Genomic DNA, 11,045 nt, shown 5'->3' with positions numbered 1-11,045 from the left:
GACCACGGGTTCCTCAGACTGAGAGACGGCCGGTGGAACCTGAAGAGTCCTGCAGCCGACAGCAAGAGGCTTTTAAAACCATCAGCTGAACTTGTTTCATTCCTTTGGTTCTGTTGGATTCATGAACCTTGGAGGAACTGCAGCTGTTTTTCCCCAATTAACACGAACTGCCACGTTTAAAATTACCTGAGGAATTTAATCGTAAAGGGGAATGGCACCCGTTTTAATAATTCACATAAGTTCTTCCTGACCCAGGACAGTTCAGTCCATACTTCTGAACTCGCACCGCTCTTCCCTAAATCTAGACATCAGAGAGAAAACCCTTGAATGTGTGATGTCACTGTGATGTCAAGTCTGTTACTGCTCCATTGACAGTGAATGGGACTCTCGCTTAATAAGCCATGAGATTTCTTTGTGAGTTCTTTGACCCTAATGAGGTTTAAATTCTGGTTCCTACCTGTTCGCTGGGTTAGAATATAAACTCCATTCAAGTCAGCGGCCCACTCACCGTCAATGGAGCAGCTGCTGATTTTACATCCGAGTGACATGAAGGGTTTTCTCTCTGATTTCCAGCTTCAGGAAAGAGTGGAGCAAATTCACAAACTCTGAGTGAACTGCCTGAGGCTCAGAGGGAACATGGATTCTTTGGCATCCCCATTTAAAGATCAGATATATAACATGTTGTAATGTTGGGATCCAGCGTCCTGAAGGGGTTTGAGCCCTAATGTGCCTCCTATACCAGCTGATAGTGATTTTTTTTTTTTTTTTTTTAAATACTGGCGTCTGATTGGCCGATGGGTCCTGAGGTGCGACAGATTTGTTTTGTTCTCTGATGTTTCAAGTCCCAAGTCTAAATGTAGATTACCAAGTCAAGTCCAAGTCAAGTCCATGTCATTAACAGCAAGTCAAGTCAGAACAAATCAAGAGTCCAGTATCAATTTAATATCTTAAAGAAAACTAAATATCTAGGACTTTTCAATGCAATATGGTTTTAATAGGATAAAAACTTGGTAAGAGCATCATGAGTTTGATTTATTAAATTTTTATTTATTAATAATATTATTTATAATACAAATTCTACCAAAACATAATCTTTAAAAGTACCAGAGAAACATCCATGAAAGCTTTTTACAATTATAATTCTAAAACTGTTGGATCAAAACAAATTTAAAAACCTTTCTACTGTCCAGATGGAAACAGGAGTTTCACTGAGACTGAAAAACAAAACTACAGCAAAGGAACAGAGAAATTTACCTGAACTCTGACTGCTCATTTGTCTAATTAGCTCATCTTCAATTAGAGAGAGGAAACTAATTACTAATGAACATAACAAGCTGCTGTTGTGAACTCTCAGACCTCCACTCTGCTAGAAAGTTCATGTTTAAGATGGTTGTCATGTCTGCAGTGAAATGTGTTGTGTGTTGATGAGTACTGTGTTCACATTTAAGTTGTTGGTGTTTCTCCGCACCAACATTACTTGGAGAAGACTAATCCCTGAAGCTTTATTGAACCATATTGGCAGATGAGATGATTCTTGTTCTTAAATTTCAGAGCTTAACTTCCACATTCAAGTCAAAAACTCATGTAAATACCCAAAGTAGTCAAGTCTTTATTGTCCAATGTCCTGCTGACAGACAAAAAAGGTAAAACGTTGCTGCCACTTTCTTCTCACATCAATCCTTCCACTGCTCTCTTCTCGGACTCTTCCACCATTTCATGGATCTTCAGTCTGCTTTCAGCTCTTCATTCCTGTCCAGCTCGCTCTCCACTCTCAGCTCTTTCTTCTTCTTCTGCAGCAGGTCTGCGACGGCTCTCTGGGCCTCCTGGCAGGACTCCAGCAGCGCTTCCTTCTCCCGCAGAAAGTCTGTTTTCCTGGGATCCATGGTGAGCAGCCGAGCCAGCCTGCTGACGCTGTCCATCAGATACCTGGAGGAGACCTCGGTGTAGACTCCGGACATCCTGTTGATCAGGATGGAGGTCTCTAACGCCTTGCGGACCAAGGTGTGGAGACGACCTCCGGACTTGTGCGTCCTGAAATGGCGAAGCATCCTTGCCTCTTCGGACCGGGGCTCCTCCTCTTCGGACCAGGGGTTCATGACGTCCAACACCATCTGGAAGAAGAGGACCATTTCGTTCCACTGCTCCCTCACCTGGCCCAGGGCGTCCATGCCTTGCTTCAGCAGCTCAACGGCGGTGTTGATGCTGGAGTTCAGGTCCAGGTTATCGTTCAGCTCTATCTCTTGCTTCGCAAGGGTTTTGTCAAACCGCTCCACCGCCTCCGCCAGCTCCGCTCGCCTGTGCTTGATTCTCGATATAGCGTCCCACTTTTCCTCATCGACCCAGTCCATCCTCCGCTGCTTGTGATCAAGGAGTTCCCCTGATTTTGAGTAGATCTTTAAGGGTGCGATGGGATCTGTGGTGTCAGAGGCTTCTTTTCTCATTGCTGGTTTGCTCTTATTCGGAAAAGGCCTTGTAAGGAAATTTGCAAATGACACAATGCCGGCAAACACTGAACCAACCACACTGCTAGATAAGCTTTCCACTGGGACAGGAGATAAGGCTGCAGCTCTGCTGAAGTTCCTGTGACCCTTATCGGCCGGCCTCTGCAGGTCCTGGACTGCTTTCTCTGCTTTGGCCTTGGCCTCGGCAGCTGACTTAATTCTCAGTTTACTCTTCTCTATTTTCTTCTTGATCTTCTCTACTTCCTCTGCGTAGCAATTCCTGGAGTTGACGGACGCCTGCAGCAGCTCCTGCATCAGGCTGATAAACTCGGAGAACTTCTCCCTGGTGGACCGAGCCAGACTCAGACACTCCTCTGAGGTGTCGCTGATCCTCTCCATCCTTGGCGGTAGGAAGCTCCAAACGGAGCCAGACCCATCTTTAGACAGAATCTCCAGCACTTCTCTCAGGTATTCAGGAGTGACGGCGCTGTGGAGGCGGATCTGGTCCATGCTGCTGTGGGCTTTATTGAACACCTCCCATCCAGAGTTACAAACCTGCAGCAGACAGGCGTGCAGGGAGTCCGGGTTCCTGAGGACTCTGTAGCCATCTTTAGGTTTGTTTTTATTAATGGAGAAGTCTCTGCTGGAGCAGGTGACGACCAGCTCGGTCAAGATGGTGATGGAGCGCGGGGCCGGCATCAGGTATTCGTCCCAGGTGGCGTCACCTCTGGTCTGGTCGGTCAGAGTCGGGCGCTGCACTGCTTCCACGCTTGTTTCCTCCCTAAGTGAACATACAAGTCACTTGAAGTCAGATTTATCGACACGCTGAGGACTCACTGGCACAAGCATCCATATATGAAAACACACTAGAGCAGCGGAGGGCCAAGAGTCTGCAGGTTTTCATTCGAACCAAACAATAAAACAGCTGATTTCACTGATTAACACTGCTCCAACCAGACAGGAGGAACAGTCAGTGAAATCAGCTGCTGTCGTGTTTGGTTGGAATGGAAACCTGCAGACTCTGGATCAGTTAACCAGAATGCACATTTTGGATTCAGAAATTCTGGTAGTCAAGCTATCTGCACACCTTCAAAGTCTTCTTGGCAGGTACAAAAGGATAAAGACAGTACTAAATAGAACAGAAAATTCCATGCACACTGCCTTACAATACAATACAACTGGACGGCCTAAGGCCGAAAGCTCAGCAATAAAGCGCTGTGTATTGTAAGGCAGTGTGCATGGAATTTTTCTGTTCTAATTGGATTCAGAAACTCACAATTCAAACAAAATAATTTACGTATCTGAACACCAAGGCCAATAATCTCTGAAAATCAAAACAATCTCCCACAGCGTGCCTGTCTTTAAAGACCTGGGTCACAAATGTTGGATTTCTAGCTGCAGCGCACGTACTCAGACACACATCTGTTACGTCTCAGTGGTGGGAACAAGATTACTGACAGTTTTTAACCTGTAGTTTATTAAAGACAAACATTTAGTCAAGTCAGAGGTGTGATCAAGTCAAGTCTCAAGTCTAAATGTAGAACAGCAAGTCAAGTCAGAACAAATCAAGAGACCAGTATCAATTTAATATCTTAAAGAAAACTAAATATCTAGGACTTTTCAATGCAATATGGTTTTAATAGGATAAAAACTTGGTAAGAGCATCATGAGTTTGATTTCTATAATCAGTTTCAACTTCAATAAATTCAATCATTCCATACAAATTCAGAAAACAGAATTTAAATTCAGTCGTCCGCTGGAACAAATCTCATCACTTTCAATCTAAGTCATTTACACAAACACAAGATCTCAAGTCAAGACTTTAGAAACCTTTTCAAGTCATCAAAGTACAAGTCAGAGTCAAGTCCCAAGTCACCAGAACCCAAGTCAAGTCAAGTCTCAAGTCTTCTCTTCATGCATCAAGTCAAGACTCAAGTGATTAAAACTGTGACTCGAGTTTGACTCGAGTCCAAGTCATGTGACTCGAGTCCCACCTCTGAGTCAAGTTATTAGAGGCATTAGACAGGTTTAGGTAGGTTTTCAGTCCGAGGACATTATGCACCAACCTTTTCTCCATGTTGAAAATGTCTGCTGCTTGATGCCAACATGAAATATTGTAGTTTCAGTCTGAATTTTCCTGTTGAGAAGTTTGGGTTCAGACCTGCAGACTAGAAACCAGAAACCTGAGTTCATCTGAGCTTCTCACACAGCAGCAGCCAACCAGCTTAGAGAAACTGTAAGAAGCTTAGAGAAGCTAATAATTTAACTTGTTTCAAACAGGGGAAATATGGTAAATATAACATTCGATGATGAAACAACTAGTTGGAACCATCAAAGCTTCAAGTCAGATTTGACTTGTGACATTTTGAAAGAAGTTGAAAGCGAGGCTGAGAGCAGCCAGTGATCCTACCTGCTGTCTGCTGTCAGGCTGGTTTCTAACTGACGAGCCCACTGGAGCCCAGCAGGCCGCTCACTGCCCCGCCCACCGCCTGCCGCTATTGGTGGATCCCACACAGCAATGGAGGTGCCGATTGGTTGCCAGGTCAGAGGGCTCAAACATACGGCAACTTTCTGAAAACTTTAAGAAGCCGAGCGCGAGCAGACAAGCTTGTGTTTTACAAAATAAAAACATACAGGAAACAGAACGGAGGAAACAGAGTTGGATCCTACAACCAATCAAGTTTGTCCTTTTGCAGTGCCCCGCCTACCCCACCTCCACCAATCAGAGAGCAGGATGGAGATGAAGTCTTGAGTCTCTGGACGCTGCAGTCAGTTTGAACCTGACCTGAACCGTCAGTCACAGTGTAAGTGCCTCTTCTGTCTGATTTTACAGACTTTCTTTTATATTTTCAGGCTTTTTCTGCCTTACAAGCAGGAAAAACAAACTTTTCTTCTGTCTTTGCAGACTGATTTAACTCTAACTGAACCAGGTCTTTAAGGCAAAAGGCGCTTTAAAGTTTCTTTGGAGATTTTGGGATTTTGATAGTTTTGAAAAAACTTGAAAAAACGAAAAAAAAGAATTCAATGTCATTATTATTATTATTATTATTATTATTATTATTATCATTATTATTATTATTATTATTATTATTATTATTGTCATTATTATTATTATTGTCATTATTATTATTATTATTATTATTATTATTATCATTATATGTCTGTTAAGTGCTTTAAATTCAGCACTAAAATAAAAACACAGAAAACAGAAAAATGAAAGTAAATTGAAAATTAACATTGAATTCAAACAATTAAGGGTAAATCAAAAGAATAGACAAAAAAAAACTATGAACAGATAAAACTGCAGAGAGAAACAAAAAATTATTCTGATAAGTTGGTTATGGCCCAGCACCTACTGCTGTATGCAGTATGTATGTAGTATCAATAATACTTTATGTAGTATGTATGTAGTGTGAGTACTACTGCATGTAGTATATGTAGTGTGTGTACTGCTGTATGTGGCTAAATCATTACATTATATCACATAAAAGATTATATAGATATTATAGATGGTGGGATGGAACCAGGTAGGGATGGAACCAGGTGGGATGGAACCAGGTGGGGATGGAACCAGGTGTAATGGAACCAGGTGGAGATGGAACCAGGTGGGGATGGAACCAGGTGGGGATGGAACCAGGTGGGGATGGAACCAGGTGGGATGGAACCAGGTAGGGATGGAACCAGGTGGGATGGAACCAGGTAGGGATGGAACCAGGTGGGGATGGAACCAGGTGGGATGGAACCAGGTGGGGATCGAGCCTGGTGGGAATCGAACCTGTGACGCTCCGTCTCCCCACTGTCTGCTGCCAACAGACTGAGATCTGAGATAAATTCACTGCTGCAGCAGATCTGAAATCAGCTGAAATCATCTGTCAGGTGGCGCGGCTCAAACTGCAGGGAAATGAAGCTGGAAAACAATAATCACAGTTTGTTTTGTTTTGTGTGTTTCCAAGCAGGGAAGCTGAAGAGTTTGAGTATAAAAAATGAATAAAGTCATAATGGTTAATATTTGTGTTTTCTCTTCACAGACAGAAATATTGTGCCGTTACTTGGACTGGACAGTAACATATCGCCCTCTGGCGGTGAGCAGCAGGAACTGCAGTGACATCGAAACCTACATAAACCTCTGGGACAATGTGAGTGTGTGTGTGTGTGTGTGAGTGTGAGTGTGTGTGTGTGTGTGTGTGTGTGTGTGTGAGTGTGAGTGTGTGTATGTGGGTGTGTGGGGGGGCTACTCAGAGTAAAATACATTATTACATAAGATCTTTACCTTCCAATGCTAAAACAACAAGAAGACAGAGTCTTTTAGGTATTATTAATTAAAAAGCGTAATTAAAAAACTCAAAATAACGTACATAAAGTAAAGCATGAATAAACAGGATTCATGCAACGTGATTCAGTTTGGGCAGCTTCTGACTATGAAAATTGTAAGTTCACAGTACACAGTAGTACACAAAAAGTACACAAGTGCTCAGTTACAGTCATGAGTAAATGTAATTTGTTACTTTGTTACTTTGAGACAGTATTATATTATATATAATATTATATAGATAATATATATTATATAGAGATAGGTCACTGTCTGTAACGCTAAAGATGGCGGCTCTGACAATGTAAAACGTGTCGTCAGTGAAACTGACCAATCGACACCTTTGTGTACAAATCATCGAAATAAAATCCACCAATCAGACTTTCAGGTTCATGCAGCTGCAGAACTTTATTTACCAAAACTGATGCAAGTGGGAGGCAACTTCAACCGTTTTATTAATACATTTTAAATAATTGAATAGCGTGATATTGTCAGATATATAACCATCAGCTCCGACTGTGGACTGCATGATGACATCACTGCTGACAGCTGATACAGTGACAGATGCATGATGGGAGCCAGATTTGTGTTAAATGTCGTTATCTGACTGTTTGGTGAAGCAGTGGATGGAGCTGCGTTCAGCATCAGTAAGAGGAAAAAAATATTTTTTCTGTTCCTTTGGAACAAACTTTAACACAATTCAGCGGTTTTTGTAAGTATCAATCAAATGATTGTATGTCAGAACTTAGACGACTCCCCATTCAAACACATAGGAGTCTTGTCAGATGACAGCGGGTTCACTCGGCTCCGTCTCAGCTCGGTGTTTTGTTGTTTCCAGGTCTACAGAGACAGATGGGAGTTTGGAGGCAGCCGCAGTGCGGGATCTCTGTCTGACCGACAGCCGGCTGCAGCAGCATGAAGCCTGGGAGGAATACCTGATGCCGGCCCCGCACTCCATCACCATCTTGACCGAGCTGGTCCTCGCCTGCTCCGACAGAGACTTCTCCGTCAATGAAAACCCTCCTGAAGGCAGCTACAGATTCCTCAGGAACCCGGACTCCTTCCACGCCTGTCTGATGCAGGTTTGTAACTCTGGATGGGAGGCGTTCAATAAATCCCACAGCAGCATGGACCAGATCCGCCTCTACAGCGCCGTTACTCCACAATACCTGAGAGAAGTGCTGGAGTCTCAAGGCGATGACGAGCCGGTTCAGAGCCGCCTGGCGTCGAAGCTCCGGCGGATCGGCGAAATTTCGTCAGAGTGCGTCAAGCTGTCTGTTGAACCGATGAAGAAATTCTCAAAGGTCCACGGCATCATCAAGGAACTTCTGAAGGCTTGTGTCGACTCCAAGCGTTGCTATAAAGAGAAGGAGGAAATTGTCAAGGACGCGATCATGGAAAACGAAATGAGAGAGAAGTTGGCAGCTGAGACCAAACGCAGGACAGAGCAGGTCGCTAAGGACCTGGCAGAGGAACTCCGACAGGATCGACACAACTATGACAAAGCGATGAAATCCTACCCCGGCAGAAAGGAAAGGATCTATAAATGTACTGTTGAGGTAATAGCAGAGTTTTTCCCAAAAAAAACTAGCAGGACTGTCAAAACCAGCATCACCGAGTTCAGAGTCACGCAGTGCGGAGTTAAACTGGAGAAGGCAAGAGAGTTGGCTGAGAAAAACAGGGAAGACATGAGGATGGCGGAGGAGAGTCTGGTGGAAACCTCTCTGGCCTTGAAGAAATGCAGAACGAGGGAAATAGCCTTGGCGTCGACCATAGACCAGCTGGTGAAAGGTCTGGCAGTCTTAGGAGCGGTGAAGGAAAAGTGGGAGAGGATGTTCCTCTTCTTCCAGATGCTGTCGAACATCATCAAAATCGACTTCTCTCCACAGCTCATGGACTTTGTGGTCCTGGACGACGACAGGAAGATGTTCCACCGGAGACTCCTGCGGGACGTGTTCCTCCGAGCCTCGATCAGCTGCAACCAGGTCAACATGATCTCAAGAACCTACACCGAGGTCTACTCCAAGTACCTGATGGAGCGGGTCAGCAGGCTCAGCAGGCTGGTGGACATGAAGTCCAGGAGGGAAGATGAGACCCTTCAGACAGAACAACTCCTCCAGGCCTACCAGAGGGATGAAGAAGACATCTTGGAGCTGGTGAGGAAGAACAAGGCAGAGTTTGAGAGGATGAAGCTGCAGATAGAACAGCAGATGGAGCAGAACCAGTGAGATGAAGGAAGAAGGAAGAGGAATGGAATTGGCTGAAGCATTTTTCTCTGTGGTTAATCCCATTATCTAATATTTTAGCTTTATGTAAAGATCTCAGAGCTCACACCATTTATTTATGTATGTATTTATTTATTTATTCATTTCATTAGTTAATTTGATAGGGTCAGTGCATATTTGTAAACATTTCTATAAATGTGCCAGTTAGCAAATAGGCTACTTCCCTGACTGGATTTCATTGGCATCTAGTCTCTATTTATCTCCTCAGCTATTGTTCTGTCTTTCCCTTCATTTCTCTATCATCATCATCATCATCATCATCATCATCTTCATCTATTGACCCCCTGGCTGTCGGTTGTGGAATTGAAATTTATGCCTCCTTCACATGCAGGTGGGAAAGTCCGACATCCAGGACTTCCAAGTCGACTGCTAAGCAGCGTTGCTTTCACGTGCTATTTTTGTAAAATCCATCCCGGAAGACAAACGCTAAACAAACATGGCTGTCCTGCAAGCTAACAAGCTAATTAACAAGCTACTTTAACAGACTTCATTTAAACATTAAATGTTAGTTATCATTTTTGTTCTGGCTAACTACAAACCTGTAATAAAGTTGCATGTGTAAAGAAGTGTTTTCTTGCTCGCCACATCGAGAAAGTTAAAGATCATCATTGCGTCATTACTCAGAATCTCAGGTAGCAAAATTTTCTCTGACTTTCTAACTTTATCATTCAACTTTGAAGGCCGTTAATATTACATTTTCGAGTAGGGATTTTGTTTGTCCGATAGATCCGATAGCATGTGAAAGCAGGGTCACTCTACTGTTGACCGCAGTGGATAAGAGACTAGACTAGAATGTAAAGTGTAAAATGTAAATGTTGGTGACAGGACGAGCCTGAGAAAGATTTGAGATTGAGATTTCTGTGGAAATGTTAGATCTCAGCATGCAGGATGAGTACGACTGATCAGGAATAACGATTCACTTCCAGATCAAGACAGCCTCATGGTACTTTCAAAGTGTCATTTCAGGATTACTGGCTGAAAATGTAATTGGCAATTTAATTCAGTTGACAGATTTCTCAAACTCAGTGAAATAAACAAGCTAGATTACTGTGCCTGTAGAGCATCAGGATCAACAGAAAACATGTTTTTCAGTTTATAAAGTGTCATTTGAATGTTTACTTTACTTTTTTGTAAATAAAGTGTGTGTCTTTAATCTCACAATAATTACATTATTTGTCAATAAAAATACTTGTGAGAGATCCAACAAGTAATCTCTTTTTAAAAAAAACATCTGAAGGTTGTTTTTCAGTGTCTGTAATGCTTTACAGTTTCTCACTTTTTTAAATCCAATTGATTTATTTCACTCTTGTGGTTAGACCTAGACCGATACATCATTTTGCCAATATATTGTTCCAATACTGTTTTTTTTAATTAAAAATGGGTTGTTGTTAGCAGGTTGTTTTTAGCAGGTTGTTGTTAGCGGGTTCTGTTGTTAGCGGGTTCTGTTGTTAGCGGGTTGTTGTTAGCAGGTTCTGTTGTTAGCGGGTTGTTGTTAGCGGGTTCTGTTGTTAGCGGGTTGTTGTTAGCAGGTTCTGTTGTTAGTGGGTTGTTGTTTGCAGGTTCTGTTGTTAGCGGGTTGTTGTTAGCAGGTTCTGTTGTTAGCGGGTTGTTGTTAGCAGGTTCTGTTGTTAGCGGGTTGTTGTTAGCAGGTTCTGTTGTTAGCGGGTTGTTGTTAGCGGGTTGTTGTTAGCAGGTTCTGTTGTTAGCGGGTTGTTGTTAGCGGGTTGTTGTTAGCAGGTTCTGTTGTTAGCGGGTTGTTGTTAGCAGGTTCTGTTGTTAGCGGGTTGTTGTTAGCAGGTTCTGTTGTTAGCGGGTTGTTGTTAGCAGGTTCTGTTGTTAGCAGGTTGTTGTTAGCATGTTGTTGTTAGCAGGTTCTGTTGTTAGCGGGTTGTTGTTAGCAGGTTCTGTTGTTAGCAGGTTGTTGTTAGCATGTTGTTGTTAGCAGGTTCTGTTATTCGCGGGTTCTGTTGTTAGCAGGTACAGTTGTTGCTAGGCAGGCTACACCTGCTA

General features: G+C 43.0%; 2 protein-coding genes across 3 annotated transcripts; one reads left to right on the top strand and one right to left on the bottom strand.

Moving 5' to 3' along the window:
- Positions 1 to 1,086: 1,086 nt before the first annotated feature.
- On the bottom strand, positions 1,087 to 4,953 carry LOC139930845 (uncharacterized). 2 transcript variants are annotated; one of them, XM_078282458.1, is made up of 3 exons: positions 4,852 to 4,953; positions 4,508 to 4,609; positions 1,087 to 3,222 (listed from the first exon to the last, which is right to left on the bottom strand). In XM_078282458.1, the coding sequence occupies exons 2-3, from the start codon at positions 4,516 to 4,518 to the stop codon at positions 1,725 to 1,727; spliced, it is 1,509 nt and encodes a 502-aa protein (XP_078138584.1). In that variant the 5' UTR covers positions 4,519 to 4,609; positions 4,852 to 4,953; the 3' UTR covers positions 1,087 to 1,724. The 2 variants fall into 2 exon arrangements, with proteins under 2 accessions (XP_078138584.1, XP_071780232.2); XM_071924131.2 differs by having other exon boundaries at positions 4,508 to 4,602; positions 4,852 to 4,920.
- A 132-nt stretch (positions 4,954 to 5,085) lies between these two features.
- Positions 5,086 to 10,236, top strand: LOC144538425 (uncharacterized). The gene is made up of 3 exons (XM_078282457.1): positions 5,086 to 5,245; positions 6,470 to 6,577; positions 7,589 to 10,236. Coding segments are annotated over exons 2-3 (1,392 nt in total). The 5' UTR covers positions 5,086 to 5,245; positions 6,470 to 6,575; the 3' UTR covers positions 8,979 to 10,236.
- The last annotated feature ends 809 nt before the right edge of the window (positions 10,237 to 11,045 follow it).

The sequence above is a fragment of the Centroberyx gerrardi genome, unplaced genomic scaffold, assembly GCF_048128805.1.
Source record: "Centroberyx gerrardi isolate f3 unplaced genomic scaffold, fCenGer3.hap1.cur.20231027 Scaffold_505, whole genome shotgun sequence".
NCBI lineage: Eukaryota > Metazoa > Chordata > Actinopteri > Beryciformes > Berycidae > Centroberyx > Centroberyx gerrardi.
This window is presented reverse-complemented; position numbering and strand designations above follow the sequence as displayed.